The 20,606-nt window shown below is 34.3% G+C and overlaps 1 protein-coding gene across 9 annotated transcripts in view; it reads right to left on the reverse strand.

Annotated features, from left to right (window-relative positions):
* Positions 1 to 20,606, reverse strand: part of FAM13B (family with sequence similarity 13 member B) — a 123,178-nt gene that overhangs the window by 38,316 nt on the left and 64,256 nt on the right. For 6 of the 9 annotated variants that reach the window (XM_036897518.2, XM_036897539.2, XM_036897513.2 and 3 more), the window contains 4 exons: positions 17,634 to 17,729; positions 15,272 to 15,432; positions 2,275 to 2,316; positions 1,453 to 1,608 (listed from right to left, as the gene is read on the reverse strand). In XM_036897518.2, coding sequence (XP_036753413.2) covers positions 1,453 to 1,608; positions 2,275 to 2,316; positions 15,272 to 15,432; positions 17,634 to 17,729 — 455 coding nt within the window. The remainder of the gene's footprint in view (positions 1 to 1,452; positions 1,609 to 2,274; positions 2,317 to 15,271; positions 15,433 to 17,633; positions 17,730 to 20,606) is intronic. The other 3 variants (XM_057490908.1, XM_036897544.2, XM_036897536.2) reach the window with 1 other exon arrangement.

Here is a 20,606-nt window from a genome sequence, read left to right on the forward strand (position 1 = left end):
ATCATAATAACAATCTGTTTGTTCTGATTAAAATACAAGCGTATATAGCACTAGACACCGATACATCCAACGCTTTATCAAAATACAATACGAATAGCTTCCTACTGCAGATTTCCCATCTTACATAATTTATAATATGCAAAACACTTTAGATTTTTTTTTTACACCACGACAACCAATGATAGAACGTGAGTTATTTCCCCAGTAGTAAAAATAAGTATACTGTCTGGGCATGGGCACAGGTTTTCAGGAACTCCAGCTAAGCTAAGGACAAACTTCAAAGAATCAGCTTATATTCTATCCCTTGAAACATTTTCCCATCATTTTCTTCTTTGAGACACTGTTTTTTCCTTGTTCAACTGAAATACTCCTTTATCGATTCAGCTGTATCAGTTCTAATGCCTGCAAAGCACAGACACCAAGGCCACCACACAGAGCTGTACAAGCTGGTGACACCACCACACAAACTACACGGCACCCCTAAAGCAGCTGTATAATACAGTATTCCTAAAATAAACATACTCCAACCATTGGTTTTCCTAGGCATTATTTTTTTTAGTTTCATTTCATATTTAATAGCGATTTTAGTGTACTAGACATACTTGGCCCATTTAAAAATCTAATTCTTTAGAAAAAAAAAGATCACTTTACCCAATTATTTATTTTTTTACCCTCCTTAAATCCTCCAAATTTGGGTTGTTTCTCATCTGTCCCCAAAATAAAAACTGATAAATGAAAACACTGCTCTGTGGTCTCAGAGGAAGGTACCTATGTTATCTTGAAGATCAGGGCTGAGCTTAATGGTAAAGAAGATGAGGCTTTTGCCCATTTAAAGGTAACAAGTCACATGGAGAATGGAGTAATGTAACACATCACACAGTACAAAGAGGTACTTTTAACTTACACAAATTCAACTATTAACAGATAAACTAAAGAAAGCACATAAGGAGAACAGAGGCTGGTGGCAAGGGACAACAATTTAAATAGTAAAGGATGATTCTGCTCACCTTTCCACCCATGACCACACACATGCACTAAGGGTGATATCAATCAGCTGTCCCTATACTTACTTCTCAGATCACTGCATGTCTTTCACGATGTCTACCTGTTGCACAGAGTATGGTTCTAATGTTTTTAAAGCTATTTTTCATATGACATAGTCCCTAAAGATAAGTTTACCACAGTTCATCTGGCGTCCAGGGAGGAAAACCTGGCTGTGTTGGACTTATTGTCTACTACCTTAGTGGAAGATTTGTGAGATTTCAGTGTTAAGTAAGTTTAAGTATATACAAATTACAAACAAATATATACAAGATCACTTTTCACACTGACTTTCAGAAATCTCCAACTAAGATGAGATTCCATTATTCAACTAAAAATACAGTTTTTAAAACACAAAACAATTTTGTAACTCTTAATAAACAACAGTAAAATGTTTTAAAAGTTTCTTACTGGTTATTAGATCCTTCCCCATCACAATTAATACTTCCTGCTTCATTATTACACACCAGACTTTGCTGCTGTAAATTCTTAAGATCATGATCTATGCTGCTCTGCAGATCAAAAAGGTGCTGTTCCACAGCTGCTCTAATTGTTCTTTCTAAAATGCTACAAAACAACATATTTTAGTGAGAAGCAGTCACTCTAACCAGGTATTTGGCCACATAAATACAAATGTTAAGACACAACCAGTAAACCAATTATTATGGTATTTAAATGGATAAGCTAGAGTATAAAAAGAAATACATTAAAGGAATCCTGGCTTAAAATTTTAAAATGAAATTTGTCCAAATAGATACTGTACAAATCAACCATAATTTTACTATTACTACTGAGATGGGAAGGGTTAGTTGTCCAATAACCGACTGAGATTCCTCACTACTATACAGAAAGCCATTTAAATAGACTTTTCAAAAATACGTTTATAAGGCAAAATAATTTACCAACACTCAGGTAAATAAACTATAAGCGTACTACTGTCCATATTTTTTATGTGAGGTCTTCTCAGAGAAGATTTAATTTTAAAAAACTCTACTGACCCTTTCCAATAATTTCAGAAGATGAGTAAGATCTGAAGAAAGTTCATCTTTGTTTTTTTACTTACTGCCATGTGTTGCTTCTTCCTATGTTCCTATTGTAGTACATAAAATACTAGTTTCATTGAACTACACAAAATGCTCTAAAGCAGGCACAATAAATACACAATTTCAATTGCTACAGTTTAGTAATATTTTTAAAAATATTTTAATTGTCTCTATTAAGTATACTACTTACTCTGCAGAGGCTGGTAAGATGCTGATGGGAGATATATGGGCACTGCAATCAAAGAAAGAAATCAGCTGTAAAATTTTTCAATACCAACTGACGACAAACTGTGCCAAAAACTGCCACATCTGCACTACCTTGACACAACTTAGAGAGCATGCACTAAGGTTTCTGTTCATCTGTAGCAGAGCATGATTCTAATTTTCGTAAGAAATTATTTTTTATATAAAAAGACCTTTAAATACACAGGGTGTGTGTATGTGTGTGTGGCAAACTACTTCATCTGATGCTCATATATTCTAAGGCTGAAGGAAAAAAAAAAAACTGACTAGTGGCCCAAGAAAAACGCCCTATGTAGGACAGTAGGAAGGCCTCAATGCTGCCCCTGCACTCCTTGCCAGATGTAATAGCACATGTTATTACTCAAAGGATGTTCTCAAACTACAAAAAGAAAAGACAAAATGGGACACTAAAATTCAGACCACCTCAGCCACTGTGCCGCAAACAGGCTTTCCTTAGCAAATTTTGCACCACAGTTATCTACTGATACTTTTAAGAATATAAATAGCCTCATTTTACCAGTTAACAAATGCGCAACTTAAAACTCACAATGAGATGCGGATACCACTAAAACGTTTAAAATTACAAAGTGTTGGTGAGGATGTGAAGTAACTAGGATGTTCACATAATGCTGGAGGGAATGTAGAATGTTCCAACCACTTTGGAAACTAGTTTGGCAGTTTCTTTTAAAACTTAACCAAACGAGGAGAGAAATAAAATCTAAAAAAATCAAAATAAAAACTTAACCAAATGACCCAGCAACTGTACTCCTAGATACTTACTCAAGAGAAATGAAAGCATAAGTCCATAGGAAGAGTGCACAAGTATAGTAGCTTTATTCGTAATAGCCAAAAACAGGATCAACCCAAACGAATGGATGAACAAAGTATGGAATAACCTTACAATGGAATGTACTGAGCACTTTTTGTTGTTGTTGTTTTTGTTTTTTTGTTTTGTTATCATTAATCTACAATTACATGAAGAACGTTATGTTTACTAGGCTCCCCCCTTCACCAAGTCCCCCACACACACCCCATTACAGTCACTGTCCATCAGCGTAGTAAGATGCTGTAGAATCACTACTTGTCTTCACTGTGAGCGCTTTTTTTATAGAAGGCATAACAACTGATGCATGCAACAATATGAATCTCAAAAAACATTACACCTACCAAAAGAAGCCAGACACAAAAGAGTACCTACTATATGAGATTCCATTTATATGAAATTCTAAATCAGGCAAAACTTAATTTATACAGTGTCAGAAAGCAGATCAGTGGCTGCCTGGGGCCAGAGATGGGGGCAGGGGAAGATATACTGTAAAGAAGCATTTCTTAATTTTGTGGGGTGGTGGAAATGCTCTCCATCTTGACTGTGGTGGTGGTTGTTACATGTGTGTGTGCATTTATAAAATGAGTTCATTTTACTGTGTAAAAATAATACCTCAAAGTTGATTTTTTAAAGGAAAAAAATCAGTAACAGAAGTAATCTAAAATGATAAAACCCCGACAGTGGCTACTTCTGGGAAACAAGGAGATGGTAGCATTTGAGGAGGGACAGAAACAGGTAACGCAGGTGGTGATTACACAAGTTGAGTCGACTTAATTAAACCACCTCATGATTCATGAACTCTTCTGTATGCATGTGATTCTTTAATAGTCACTTTTTAAAAGTAAATTTAAATTATCTTTATGCAACTCCTCTATAAAATGTGCCAACAAACTCTAAACAACTTGAGGAACAGGGCCTATTAGGTTAATATTCTCAGAATTTTCTGTAGGAAACCAAATGAAAATCATTTACCATTCATCAATAATCTTCAGGTCTCCTTTACAGCAAACACATTAGCAGCAAATTACCCAACTGCTTTATATACAACAGTAAACCATCCTGATTTAGCACACATAACCTCTCCTAGCTTCAAAAAAAATTTTTTAATTGCCAATATTATGTCAGTTTTCACAAGTGGATTATTTATAGCTCTAAAGGCTTTCAGGCTGATACCCTCAAGGGAAGTACTTAATAACATTTTCGTATTTTTAAAGTTTTGTAGAACTTCATTTCTGAACTCAACAAAAGCTGGGGAGAAAAATCACATATACACACACAAAGAAGGGTGTAGTCATTGGTCTATTTCTAGTAGTTTCAAGTGGGCTGAAACTTAAATATTAAGTATCTGCAGATATTTAAAAAAACAAAAACCAAGAATGATAAATGAGGCTTTAGCTAGAGTGTTTAAATGTCAACTAGAAGAGAGCTTTTTCTGATATTTTGCTGCAATGATCAAGTCTCTATATTCTTTATTTTGGTTATGAGTTGCTATTTAATTATAAAAGTTAAACCTTTACACGGTGTGATCTATTATATTTTCTTCAGTAATATTTGCAATCTAAGTTTAGTTAATTATTTACCTATTTAGAAATTTCATCTTATTTTCAATACCTAACTATAATCCAGTGACAGCATAGTATATTGAATGGTGTGAAGAAAATTCATATATCAAGCACTGTTCCTTTCACCAATTAATCTGTGATTTCTGGTGAGCTTTTGCTTTATCTTATGCCAAATTCTCAAAAAGGTCTAATTCTCAACTACTTACGTGGACTTGACAGTCCATCAATCTGTAACTACTAAAGCCTTATGTCATGTTTTACCGTTAAGTCAGAGCTATAACCTCTCTCTGTTCTTTTTCAAATTTGCCATTGTTAATCATCTATTACTCTCCCAGAGGAATGTTCTTCCCTTTTATGTCAATTAAGATGACCATAAAAATGCTAGTAAATAAGCTACTGGAGTCCTGGCACCCCAGAATGGACAAACAGGATAGAAAGGGACCCATGCAAACGCACGTGACTGACAACAAAGGCGGCACTAGAGGAAGCCAGCAAAGGCCAGCCATTTCAAAAAGGAGGACAGGAACAATTTGGAACCCATACTGAAAAAGGTATCTTGGCCCCTGTCACACACCAGAGATGAAAGTCAATTCCAGGTAGACTGGAGACGTAAACATAAAAGATACAATGATACTGCTTTTAGAAAATAATGTAAATCTGTATAATTAGGGAAAGATTTTTTAGACATAAAAAGCATTAATCACAAAAGGAAAAGAATGATAAAGTGAAATAAAATTAGTAATTATTCATCAGAAGACACAATATGAGAAGGAAAAGACAAGGTACAATGGGGAAAAGGTATTTGCAACAATTATTTTTAAAGGGCTCCTACAATTCAGTAAGAAAAAGACAACTCAACAGAAGAACAGAGAACAGACTTCAACAAGCATTTAGCAAAAGGAACTGGCCAATACACATATGAAAAGGAGATGGATCTTAATAAAATGACAATGAAATACTATTACACATGCTCCAGAATAGTTAATACCAAGTGTTGGTAAAAATATGAAGCAATGAGAATACTCATGTACTATTTACTGAACAAACAACAAATCACAAGGGTCATACACTATTAGGAAAATCATACATATATTTCTCCAGTTGTGAGGGTCTAAACTGGAGTAAGCACTTTGGAAAATAATGTGGCAGTATTTACTGAGGTTGAAAGACAGGTTTATGTCTTCACGTGTATGCATGTGCACCAGAAGACCTGTAAAGAATCTTGTGTACTGTGAAAAGCTATTCACAATATTCAAAAAGTAAAAACAATCCAATTGTCCACCAACAGTAAATTGGATCACTGTGGTATAATCACATAATGGAATACTTTACAGCAATGAAGTGAACAAACCACAGTAAACATATAACATGGAAAATCTCACAAATAATGTTTAGTGAAAGAAGTTGGATTAAAAATATACAGATTTAATTTTCATATAATGCTCAAAAATATATAAGGAAGTGATTGACATAAAGTCAGCATGTAGATTACCTCTGAGAGTAGGGAGATCACGATTCTGAGAGCTACTGGTGTACTATCAGTGTTTATTTTTAGATTTGGGTGATGGTTACATGGATATGTGCTTTTTACTAACTTGTTTTGCTATGTATTTGTTTAGGCTCATCTGTGTATATATGATTTATTTCCCGATTTTAAAAAAAGCTTTAAGAAAGTAGATTCCTGGGTCTCTTCCCAAGCCTCTGTGGCAGAGCCCCAAAGTCTACATTTTTAATAAGCACCAGTGATGATTCTGATCCATCGTAGGTTTAAGAACCACTGGCCTAGATCTATATAGCCAGCCTGCAAAAAGACTAAACTTTTCAGTAAGATATTCCAGTTATCCAAAGGAGCCAGAAAGAGTCAAAGTTCTGATGGCCTTAAACTAGGTGGGGAGGCCTTAAACAGGAGCTGATATTTTTGTTTTCTACCCTTAATGTTACTAGAAGTAAATCACAAATATATAAAGAAGTGGTGAACAGCAAACTAGGTTATTAGTGTAACAGTAAAGATTCTTTAGCCCTGAAAAATGTGCTGGGACAATCAAATAAACAGCTCCTTTCAGTAAGGACCCTCTCCCCACCCCAAAAAGCCACAGTAAAAAAGTCAAATAGACTTTCTATATTATGAGTCAGATTGTCACCCACAAAGCTACAAAGCTGAGTGTACAATTTTATTCTCTGAGCTTCTGGAGGACAAAGGACTGATTTAGTTTTCAGATTTCACAGGATTTAATTATTCATTATTTTCAGACTTTAGCCAACTTCTGTGGATAAAAAGCGCTTATGCACAAACCAAAGCAAACACACACTTATGGCCATAAAAAAGATTTATCAATATACTTATGCATCCACAGCAGCAGTAAAACAGCACCGATGTCGTAAGTGTCTGACTGTTACTCACAGACACACAAAAATAACTGCTGACAAATTTAAGGCCAAATTATCTAGGTAACTACAGAAATTCCAAAAAGACCACCTAAAATGCTAATTGTTTTCATTAAACCCCCAGAAAAGACCATATTAAAAGAACAAACAACAGATCGTAATGGTCATACATATCTTAGTCTTAAGTGCAATGTTAAAGATTGTAGTCCTTCACTGACCTTTTTCTCTCCTCTGCTGTTTACATTTAAATCTGTCTACAGTCACATAAGAGCTGATTCTTTAAGAAAATAAACAAAATATATAAACCCCTAGCCAGACTTACCAAGAAAAAAAGAGAGTCTATACACATAAACAGAATCAGAAATGAGAAAGGAAAAATCACTAATGGACACCACAGAAATACAAAGAATTATTAGAGAATACTATGAAAAATTATATGCTAACAAATTGGATAACCAGAAGAAATGGACAACTTTCTAGTAAATACAACCTTCCAAGGCTGACCCAGGAATAAACAGAAAATCTGAACAGACCAATTACCAGCAACAAAATTGAACTGGTAACCAAAAAACTGCCTAAGAACAAAACTCCTGGAACAGATGGCTTGACCATTGAATTTTACCAAACATTAAGTGAAGACCTAATACCCATCCTCCTTAAAGTTTTCCAAAAAGTATAAGAGGGAGTACTTCCAAACTCATTCTATAAGACCAGCATCACCCTAATACCAAAACCAGGCAAAAACACCCCAAAAGAAGAAAATTACAGACCAATATTCCTGATGAACATAGATGCAAAAATACTCAACAAACTATTAGCAAACCGAATTCAAAAATACATCAAAAAGATTATCCATCATGATCAAGTGGGATTTATTTCAGGGATGCAAGGATGGTACAATATTCAAAAATCCATCAACATCATCCACCACATGAACCAAAAGGACAAAAACAACATGATCATCTCCATAGATGCCAAAAAAGCATTCAACAAAATTCAACATCCATTTATGATATAAACTCTCAACAAAATGGGTATAGAGGACAAGCACTTCAACATAATAAAAGCCATATATGACAAAACCACAGCCAACATCATACTTAACAGCAAGAAGCTGAAAGCCTTTCCTTTAAGATAGGGAACAAGACAAGAATGCCCACTCTCTACACTTTTATTCAACATAGTTCTGGAGGTCCTAGCCACAGCAATCAGACAACACAAATAAAAGGCATCTGGATTGGTAAGGAAGAAGTTAAACTGTCACTGTTTGCAGATGACATGATATTGTACATAAAAAACTCTAAAGAATCCACTCCAAAACTACTAGATCTAATGTCTGAATTCAGCAATGTTTCAGGATACAAAATTAATACCCAGAAATCTGTTGCACTCCTATATAGTAACAATGAACAAACAGAAAGAGAAATCAGGAAAACAATTCCATTCACAATTGCATCAAAAAGAATAAAATACCTAAGAATAAACCTAACGAAGGAAGTGAAAGCCCTATACACTGAAAACTACAAGACACTCATGAGAGAAATTAAAGAAGATACCAATAAATGGGAACACATCTGTAGTCATGGATAGGAAGAATTAATATTGTCAAAATGGACATCCTGCCTAAAGCAATCTACAGATTCAATGCAATCCCTATCAAAATACCAATAGCATTCTTCAATGAAGTAGAGAAAGTTATTCTAAAATTCATAGGGAACCACAAAAGCCCCGAATAGTCAAAGCAATCCTGAGAAGAGAGAATAAGCTGGGCAGATTACACTCCCTGACTTCAAGCTCTATTACAACGCCACAGTAATCAAGACAATTTGGTACTGGCACAAGAACAGACCCACAGACCAATGGAACAGACTAGACAGCCCAGATATAAACCCAAGTATATATGGTCAATTAATATATGATAAAGGAGCCATGGACATACAATGGGGAAATGACAGCCTCTTCCACAACTGATTTTGGCAAAACTGGACAGCTACATGCAAGAGAATGAAACCAGATTATTGTCTATGTCCATATACAATAGTAAACTCAAAATGGATCAAAGACCTGAATGTAAGTCATGAAACCATAAAACTCTTAGAAGAAAACATAGGCAAAAAATCTCCTGAATATAAACATGAGCAACTTCTTCTTGAATGCATCTCCTCAAGCAAGGGAAATAAAAGCAAAAATGAACACATGGGAATACATCAAACTAAAAGGCTTCTGTACAGCAAAGAACACCATCAACAGAACAAAAAGGTATTCTACAGTATGGGAAAATATATTTGTAAATGACATATCTGACAAGCAGTTAACATCCAAAATATATAAAGAACTCACATGCCTGAACACCCAAAAAGCAAATGACCCTATTAAAAAATGGGTGGACAATATGAACAGATACTTCTCCAAAGAAGAAATTCAGATGGCCAACAGACACATGAAAAGATGCTCCACATTGCTAATTATCAGGGAAATGCAAATTAAACCACAATGAGATATCACCTCACACTAGTTAGGATGGTCAGCATCGAAAAAACTAAGAACAAATGCTGGTGAAGTTGTGGAAAAAAGGGAACCTTCCTACACTGCTGGCAGGAATGTAAGCTAGTTCATCCATTGTGGAAAGCAATATGGAGGTTCCTCAAAAAACTAAAAATAGAAATACCATTTGACCCGGGAATCCCACTCCTTGGAATTTACCCAAAAAAAGCAAGTTCTCAGATTCAAAAAGACATATGTATCCCTATGTTTATTGCAGCACTATTTACAATAGCCAAGATATGGAAGCAACCTACATGTCCATCAGTAGATGAATGGATAAAGATGATGTGGTACATATACACAATGGAATACTATTCAGCCAAAGGAAAGAAACAAATCCTACCATTTGCAACAACATGGATGGAGCTGGAGGATATTATGCTCAGTGAAATAAGCCAGGCAGAGAAAGACAAGTGCCAAATAATTTCCCTCATTTGTGGTGTAAACAACGAAGCAAAACTGAAGGAACAAAACGGCAGCAGACTCACAGACTACAAGAAGTGACTAGTGGTTACCAAAGGGGAGGGGTATGGGAGGGCATGTGGGGAGGGAGAAGGGGACTGAGGGGTATAATGTTTAGTATACATGGTATTGGGGGTCACGGGGAAGACAGTGTAGCACAGAGAAGGCAAATAGTGAATCTGTGGCATCTTACTACACTGATGGACAGTGACTGCAATGGGGTATGGTTGGGGACTTGATAATATCGATAAATGTAGTAACCACATTGTGTTTTCATGCGAAATCTTCATTAGAGTATATATCAATAATACCTTTAAAAAAAGTACAAAAAATTCACAGAAATGGTTTTAGGTTCCACATTACAAATATGACCTATCACTTACTGATTTTTGGTATATTGCCAAAGAATAGCCACACTTATCTGAAAAGGCTATAAAAATTCTTTTTCCAACTACAGACTGGTGTGAAGACAGATTTTCTTCACATAGTTCAACCAAAATAACATATGGTAAGATATTAAATGCGGAAGAAAATGTGAGAATCCAGCTGTCATCTATTAAGCCAGACATTAAAGGGATTTCTAAAAATATAAAACAATACCACCAAAAAATTTCTAAGAATTTTTTTTGAGATTTTGGAAAACAGTTCATTTTGACTTAAAAATTTATATTAACATATAATGTTAACTGCTATTTTTTAAATATTAATTTCTCATTTTTAAATCCTAATATAGTGAACACCAATAGCTATAATTCACAAAAAGAGGAGTTCTTTGCAGTCTCCTCAAGTATTTTTAAGTGTGTAAGGGGGTCATAAGGCCAAAAAGACTGAGAAGCACCAACTTAAAACTAATAAAAGTGGAGGAATTTTTCAATAAAAAAACTGGAAGGTCATAAATAGCTGCATTTCAGCTACAAATATAAGCATCTTCCAAAGTACAAGTGAACAAAGAAACCCTCCCAGCAGTTTAAATATGCTGTTAAAATTTACGATACAACAAATGCCAATAGGAATAATCAACACTCATAAAGGTCTTTGGAATCCTTAATAATTTTAAGAATATAACACTTGAGATCAAAAAGTTTGAGAACTACCATTTCAAACTGCCATTAAGTATTTACCTCCCTTACATTTCTAACATGTCTTTCCACAACTACATCTGAACAGAATTACAAAGTAAGCTAAATGTTTGCTAAGTACCACATAGGAAACCTCAAAAAGTTGAAATATTAAATTACCTAAAGTTTGATGTCCAGTTTCATGCAATATTGTAACCCCTAATTCCCTAAAATAAATGTGTATTAAGAGCTCCCCCCACAAAAAAAAAAAAAAAAAAAGAGAGAGAGAGAGCTCCCTATATCGCTAGGTCCTGTGCATTCTAGGGATAGTTTTCCCCTACTTTTCTGTCATCTAAGAATATCAAAGAATGTGTTCTTTACCTTCATGCAATCACCCAAAACTAAAATAAATGGTTAATACAAAATATTACTTGAGGTTTATAAACATCATTACTAAATCCAGAAGACTGTTGTTACATACACCCGTTTCTGCTGCCTGATATCGCCTACGTCTTTTGGCAATTTTTTACCCTTTTCAGTAACATTTTTCTGTGGCAAGCTAGCTCCCCCCTCCATCCAATGGTCTTGATAGCATAAATTACAAGGGCCAGCTCCATTCTGGCCTAGGGATGGCCATTTGATCCAACTTAGGCCAGACCCTCATCCCTGGTGCCCCTCAGGAACCTGATCTTGATTAGAATAACAGACAGAAGAAGACAGCTGAAACTCTCTGAGCAACAGCCACAAGCTAAAGAGATTCTTCCACGACCCTTTGCTACAAAATTCTCCAGGGCTCCCCAAGTTCTTAACTCTGCTTTCACTTTTGACCCTGTGACTTATCTAGCATTCTTCTGATAAACTGCCATTTTTCTTTCCTTTAACCAAGGTCTGTTTCTATGAATGCAATTAAGGAGTCCTGACTACCACCAAATCTCCAATGAATCTGTCTAAAAATGACTGTGTTGGAGGGAAGGAGGATCCTCTACAAAACTGGACAGATGATCAAAGAGAAAATATTAGTAGAGTTCATTTGAAACAATATTTAACCATGCTTTAATAAATAAAAATACTTAACAAATTTACCCCCTGTATCATTTTGCAATGATAGTGATATTCTGCATCTGCACTGTCCAATATAGTAGCCACTAGTCACATATGGCTACTAAACACTTGAAATGTGGCTAGTACAATTGTGGAAGTGACTTCTAAACTTTATTTAACTTTAATTGGTTTAAGTTTAAATAGCCAAGTGTAAGGAGTGGCCACCTTATTGGAGAATGTAACTCTAACAAAAATAAAGAACACCCATTTAAATCTACTGTTTTCAGGTCCTCAAGAAAATACTACTAATGGCAACATAAACTGGGCCAAGACTTTGAGGTACTCTGGAAATACTTATCAAAAGCCATTGAAAAGTTCACTTTGAGCCTAATAAACTATCCAAACAACTCAAAAGATAGAAAAAAGCCTAAGAACAAAGGCTGTTTACTAGCAGTATAGTATTGACAAGCAGGCTGGAATAACTCACAAGGTCCAGAAAAAAAGAATGACAGTAAATATATAATTGGTATAGTTAAATATCTTAACATATAGTTTATAAATATCTTACTATATAATTAAAATATAGGTAAGAGGCCATCAAAAAATAAATTAGAAGGCCATGTAAATGTAGAAAAGCAAAAAAATGTTAAATCAGGAGCAGAAGAGTGAATAATCATATTAATGTAACATAATTATGATCATGTTTGAAGAAACTAATCATAATATAAAGATCTAGAAGCCCACAGAGAAATGCAATATTTGTACTTGGCAGTATGTTTTAAATTATTTTTCTAAATGACATTTGGTAGTTCCTCCCTTAGATATTACTAGTTATTTTTTTTATTAAGATATCATTGATATACACTTATGAAGGTGTCACACAAAAAACATTGTGATTACTACATTCACCCATATTATCAAGTTCCCCCCATACCCCATTGAAGTCACTGTCCATCAGCAGAGTAAGATGCCAGAGTCACTACTTTTCTCTGTGCTACACTGTCTTCCCTGTGACCCCCCCATACCATGTGAACTAATCACAATACCCCTAAATCCCTTCCTCCCTCCCTCCCTACCCACACTCCCCCACTCCTCCCCTACTCCTCCCCTTTGGTAATAACTGCTAGTCCCTTCTTGGAGTCTGTGAGTCAGCTGCTGTTTTGTTGCTTCAGTTTTGTTTCGTTGCTATACTCCACAAATGAGGGAAATCATTTGGTACTTATCTTTCTCCACCTGACTTATTTCACCGAGCATAATACCCTCTAGCTCCATCCATGTTGTTGCAAATGGTAAGATATGTTTTCTTCTTATGGCTGAATAGTATTCCATTGTGTATATGTACCACTTCTTCTTTACCCATTCATCTGCTGATGAACACTTAGGTTGCTTCCATATCTTGGCTATTTGTAAATAGTGCTGCAATAAACATAGGGGTGCATGTCTTTTTGAATCTGAGAAGTTGTTTTCTTTGGGTAAATTCCTAGGAGTGGAATTCCCAGGTCAAATGATATTTGTACTTTTAGTTTTTTGAGGAACCTCCATATTGCTTTCCACAATGGTTGAACTAATTTGCATTTCCACCAGCGGTGTAGGAGGGTTCTCCTTTCTCTGCATCCTCACCAGCATTTGTTGTTCTTAGTCTTTTCAATGCTGGCCATCCTAACTGGTGTGAGGTGGTATCTCATTGTGGTTTTAGTTTGCATTTCCCTGATAATTAGCAATGTGGAGCATCTTTCCATGTGCCTGTTGGCCATCTGAATTTCTTCTTTGCAAAAGTGTTCATATTGTCCACCCATTATTTAATAGGGTTATTTGCTTTTTGAGTGTTGAGGCATGTGAGTTCTTTATATATTTTGAATGTTAACCCCTTATCAGTTATGTCATTTATGAATATATTCTCCCATACTGTAGGATGCCTTTTGTTCTACTGATGGTGTCCTTTGCTGTACAGAAGCTTTTTAGCTTGATGTAGTCCCATTTGTTCATTTTTGCTTTTGTTTCTCTTTCTCAAGGAGACGCATTCAGGAAAAAGTTACTCATGTTTATATTCAAGAGATTTTTGCCTATGTTTTCTTCTAAGAGTTTTATGGTTTCATGACCTTACATTCAGGTCTTTGATACATTTCAAGTTTACTCTTGTATATGGAGTTAGACAATAATCCAGTTTCACTCATTCTCTTACATGGAGCTGTCCAGTTTTGCCAACACCAATTGTTGAAGAGGCTGTCATTTCCCCATTGTATATCCATGGCTCCTTTATCATATATTAATCGACCATATATGCTTGGGTTTATGTCTGGGCTCTCTTTTCTGTTCTTGTGGCAGTACCAAATTGTCTTGATTATTGTGGCTTTTTAGTTACTAGTCATTTTTAAATGAAACTTTTTGCTTTCTAACTCTTAAATTACTATTTCCTCTGCTTTTTAATCTGTGTTCTATTTAACATAAATTTACTGAAAAACATCTAGTGGCCTAAATACATAGATAATTAGAGAAGGTTAGTAAAGGTTACATAGTAGTTAGCAAACCTAGAGCTGTGTATGAATGAGGAGTTCTTCAATGCTCTACAGCTTCCTGAACAGTGTATCCAGTGGTTCCCTATGAGCCTACCACAGTCACCAAATTTACTCAGTATGCCATATTAATAATATCACTTTACATATGAAAGGATTGGAAAGCAACTATTTTAATGAATCACAGAGTTCTCTCCTTACATCCTAGTTCAAGTCTGGAAGCTAGAAATGTAAGTCAATTCAACAAATGTATCTTCCTCTAACAATGCTACTGACAAAGGTTCTGAAATTTTACCCAACTCAACACTAATAATTTTAGAAGAGGAAAACTTTAAGAAATGAATGTAAGGCATGATATTTTTAAAGAAAGGCATAAGTGCTAGTAACTGAAAATTCCTTAGCAAGGCTGTTGCTCTAAAATTTTCTTGTTGCTCTTTTTCAAACATAAACCAATCTTACATATACTGCTATAATTTGTGTGGTATACTGCTTGAATGAATCTGTATATAGAATGAAATGCTCAAAAGCTAAACTTCTTTCACTGAAATACTACCTTGTCGATGCTGTAATACCATTTGGTTCCAAAATATTTTCAGTCATCCTTAATTGTACCACCTCTGGCATGTCACTTGATTTTTCTGCACCCTCTTCCGGAAGTTCTTCTATATGTTCCAGCTTTTCATCTTCTTCTTCTTCCTCAGAAAGTTCATTAACCTATACAAATAAGAAAGAATTATAAATAGTAAGTTGAGAATTAAAATTTAATGAAACTGTTAATTATCTAAGATATGCTATTCTAAGAAAATTTTAAATATAAACAAGTCATTTTTTACTTCATTTCCTAGGACCAATTTTTCTTACAGAGTAATTGCCAACTTTTCCACATTAGAATAAAATTGCAAACCAGACAAACAACATTTTAAAGCATGAAGTGATGATTACATTTATACACTAGGAATATGAGACTGCAAGCTATGAAAAAAATCTGCACACTGCAGTTAGTTTAAAAAAAAAAAGCTTCATTTCCTAACCAATTTTGTAAATCTAATATTACAAAGACTTTTGATTGACCCAATTCCAGGTACATTACAAAAATGATTTTAATCTAAGTGGGAAAAAAGAAGGGCACATAAATTTTGCTTTAAGGTGTTTAACCATATTTGAGAAAATATCAACTAACTTCTAAATTATTCTGACTGAATTTTTCATGAAGACAGGACCTTATAACAAGGGGGAAGTCATTGTTTTGACCACTAACCACAACTCAAGGTTAAAAGTCTCTTTCTGGCAGAGGCTATAAACATCTTTCATTATCAAATTGGTTACAAACATAAATAATCACTCTAACAAAAAGACACTGAAATAATACAGAGAAAAACCAACAAAATATTCTCAAATGAGAAGTATTTTTTTAAGCTATTCCAAAGAAGAAACTAGCCATTAGTGGTCTTAACATCCTTTATAATTTATGAATTAACATTAGTGATTAAAAATATTGAGCAGTAAAAGTATACTTTCATCCATTCTAGCCCAATACACTGGAAATACCTAGAAGACATTCAACTCTACATGTAACAGTAGTGTTTTTCCTGATGGACAGGCAAATAGTTGTTAGAATTCTCTCAAAAGATAAAACTTCAACCAGAAGAAAGGTAGTTACAGTGTGACAGTCTATCATACTCCTAAGTAACAAGTACAGATTACCTGCTTTCGAGTATAATATAAAATACTTTAAAACCAGACTTTGGAGGCAGAAAGATCCCAGAAATACACATCCCTAACGTAACAACTATCTCTGGCAACTTACTTAACTTCTCTAGGCCTAGGTATAAAATGGAAATGCTAAACTACTTACCTCACAGGGTTAGCTGAAAAGACTAAATAATGTATATAAACTCTTCAGCTGTGTCTATATCTATACAGAATAAGCAATAAATAATAGCTATCATTATTAATTAGAATTGTTATCTTTTTCTATATAGCACAGATCTGATTTCTACATGAAACATTGCTTTTTATAAGAAATCAAGAGAGTATCTGCCATCCAAACTACCTAAAAGCAGGAGCTCTCAACTACTGATACATCAAAGTCACCAGTCAGATGGGTCACTAAAAATTCATTATCATTAATACTTAATGACCTCAATTTGTGAACCATTTACTTTACATATAAAACATACGCAGCAGTTTCTGTTGATTTTGTTGTGCTTAAAAATGCCATCCCTCCTCTATCTCCTACCATATATAATAGTGATGAAAAGGGCTGAAAATCACTGGCCTTAAGGGATAAACTGAGAGGTAAGATTTACATACAAAGGTGAAAGTTTCAAATGACAGATAATTTTTTATACTGGATCAAATAGAAAATTATTCTCTTTTTCCATCTATGTATTTAATAAATTAGAGTCAAAAACATATTAATTATATTTAATTTTGCTGGTAACCCAAGGAAGAAAACACTGTTTTCAGAAGTATATCATTGGAATTGCAGTGGCTGATTAATAAAAGCTTGAACCTTCCACTCAATTACTGAATATATTGTATTCAATTCAATGAGCTTTATGTAAATTAACTAACATTCTCTAGTATTTTTCACCAATAATCATCAACTAAGATATGACATGAACGATAGTCCATAGTTTTTCTCCTCCTCCCTCCCAGTTCCCAGGTCTCCCAGTATAACTTTCTGCAGTAAGAATTGACTAAATTAGTTTGGGTAAGAATAAACAATAAAACAGAAAAAAAACACCCTCTCTCCCCACACTTGTCTTTAAAAGTTCTTCTTGTCAAAAGTCCTCTTTGTCAACTCTGACCTTCTGCTTCTGCATATCAACACTATTCTGTTTGTACTTATTGTGAACTTGCCCTATAAGCTGCCTCAATGCTACTTATGGAAAACCCTCATCCATACTTACATCTCTTCTTTCTTTGACTGCTGTAATTCCCTTCTCTAGGGCCTCGTGAATTGCCTGCTCCCCAGACTCCAGCTTGTGGAGAACGCTGCTACCTGCCTTCTCAAACGTATAAAGAAACATAATTATCACCTACATCTTCAAACCATTCTACTGGATTCGTATTCATTTAAGGATCCCATACAAAGAACCTGTCCACTGACTGGGACATTTCTCAAACACTCCCTATGCATCACCATCTCCAGTCATCTCTCTTGTATTATTAAAAAAAATACCTACTACATTGAAATGGTTCCAACAGATGAGTACTTCCATTAATGGGATGAAACTTCGAAATAGAAGAGAGCAGTAAATAAACTTTGCTTCCTTCAAATGTCAAAATCAGGAGAAAAATCAAAGCACTGCCAGAACAGGCTAGGTTTGCTCACATCTTTAAATATATGGATAAGAAATCAACATTTAAGTTGACCGCTTAAAACTACAAATTGTGCTGAATTTGAGGAGATTTTACTTTCACTCAATACTTCATGAATTCAGCCTCACAAGTCAAACTAAAGTCACCAAATCTGCTTTACAGAAAACAAGCTTTCAGAAATCTGTTCTTCTATTACTTGCAACCCACTTATAATTCAGAAGTAATAATAAAAATATAAAAAACGGATTCTGATAACTATCAATAGAGCTCAACATAAATTAAATATACATCACTTTTTCTCAGGACTCACTGCACTATCCCATTTACTGAGCATATTCTGTTCAACATGCCAAAATCCTCTTTTCTATCCACAATCAAATATTCAGAATTCAACATTATTTCCTGGTATTAATTAACCACCATTCCATTTAATGTAAAGCACAACATATTTTAAGTCAATTTTTCTAGCAGTTAAAAAAAAATACAAATGCAATGTATGTGAGATATGGATATATTTCAGCATACATAAGGAAGCTGCAGAATAATAGCAACATTAGAGACTCACACCACAATGTAAAATATAATCAAGGCATACCCTGCAGACTTTAGATTCATCAATGTATAAACACTAGGTCAAATTGGCATCATCAGTTTCTTATAAGTCAAATCATCTTGGAAATGTAGAAAATGAATAACACAAACATATATATGTATATATACATACATATACATGTATTGATGTATACATACATATATATACATGTATATATACATATATACATGTATATATATGTATATATATATAATATATGTACACACAATTTTGAGCAGCCATTAATTATATTTTTTAAAATTCCTCAACTAAAACATAATTTAAAGAAAGGTGGGATTTCTGAGAGGCATCAAAAGGCATCAAAGATTTAAGGCATATCTATGTACTTATCCTCTTCCTGTCATTTTTCTTTTAAGCAACAGTAATTTTGAAAAGATGTGTCAGCTCTATATTTTAACAATTTTTAAGTATATGACAGTTGGAAACCGTCCAAAATATGCCAAAAGTTCCATGGATCACTGATTCAGGCTACAAATTCTACCTATTTGATTAACCTCACAAATATATATATATACACACACACTGATTCATCCTCAGTTTACATACTGCAAGCTGCAATTTGGCAGTTGTTACTATCTCCCTAAAGTAACTGATATTTGAGAAGAGATGAGAGTGAAAGGAAGGAAAAAAAGGAAGAGCAGAAAAATCAGATAAAGATAAAAATGTTTACATGAAGAAAACATGAAAAACTAAGGAAGGTATGAACCCCAAATATTACAAAGACATCCATAAAAGTTCACAACAGTATATAAACTCTTTTTTAAAGATGGGCTACCTAGAAAATAAAACTTGTAATTTATATAATCAGAGCCAAAACTCTAAGAATTCATGAAAATCTGTATGATAAACTACCTTTCAAGAGACACTGCTTAATAATCTAAGAGCAAATGCAGGAAAGCAACCCAAATGTCCAACAATAAATAGAGTGACCATATAATTTATCATCCAAACCTGGAGAATTCCGAGACTGACAAGGGGAGCTACTAATAACTATATCATAAAGCAGATATAAACCAGGACAATCACCTTTTCAAGTGGGAATTGGTACACTAAATCAAATAAGTTATACTTTATATCCATACAGTAGAGAACTATGCAGATATAAAAACAACAGAATATGTTCTCAATATTCCAATGAAAGATCTCCAAGATACACTGTTAAATGATTAAAAAGTCAAGGTGCAGAATAGTGTGTGTGGTATGCCACTTTCCAATTAAAAAAAACTGCCAGGAAATATTTACTTGTATTTGCACAAACTCTAAGAAAACATAAAAAACAACGGGGAGAGGGACTGTGTATGGGTAAAAAGTAAAACATTTTTAACAATTTGCCTGATTAAATTATTCATTCATTTTTAAAAAGTAGCAGCCCCAACCCATGGCCAAAATATAACTAACTTTATAGATTTTACCTAATAAGAGTTTGCTTGACAAATCACTTCACAAGTGCAAAAGAAAAACCACTACATAGACCTAAATTACAAATTTTAAATCCAAGAAGTCTGAATTAATGTGGCTTTACAATAAATTACAATTGCTTCCCATCAATATTCTCACTTCATAAAGGAGAAAGTAACTAGGATCCCTGAACAATCTCAACCATCAAGGCGTAGTAGTAACAACAAAATATAATGTAGTCTGAGGAATAGATTCTATATTCAAGAGCCCCAGAGTCTAAACATTATCCACAACCTGAACTGTTACCCTCCTGATGCTTCCCATTAGTGACAAGGAGTACACTGCTGTACTTACTACTTTAATCAAGAAAAACTTCCTTGTTTTAAAACTTAGTGAACTTATATCGAATCTTACCCTTTACTTGTTTCTCACCCTTTGCCTACACTCCTCTATGCTCGCAGATTCTTCACAAAAACAAAACACACTAAAATAAACAATGCTTAAGTAAACAGAAGAAAAACATTTAAAAACCCACAAAATCTCTACCATA

This window comes from Manis pentadactyla, chromosome 13, assembly GCF_030020395.1.
Source record: "Manis pentadactyla isolate mManPen7 chromosome 13, mManPen7.hap1, whole genome shotgun sequence".
In the NCBI taxonomy this organism is placed as follows: Eukaryota; Metazoa; Chordata; class Mammalia; order Pholidota; family Manidae; genus Manis; species Manis pentadactyla.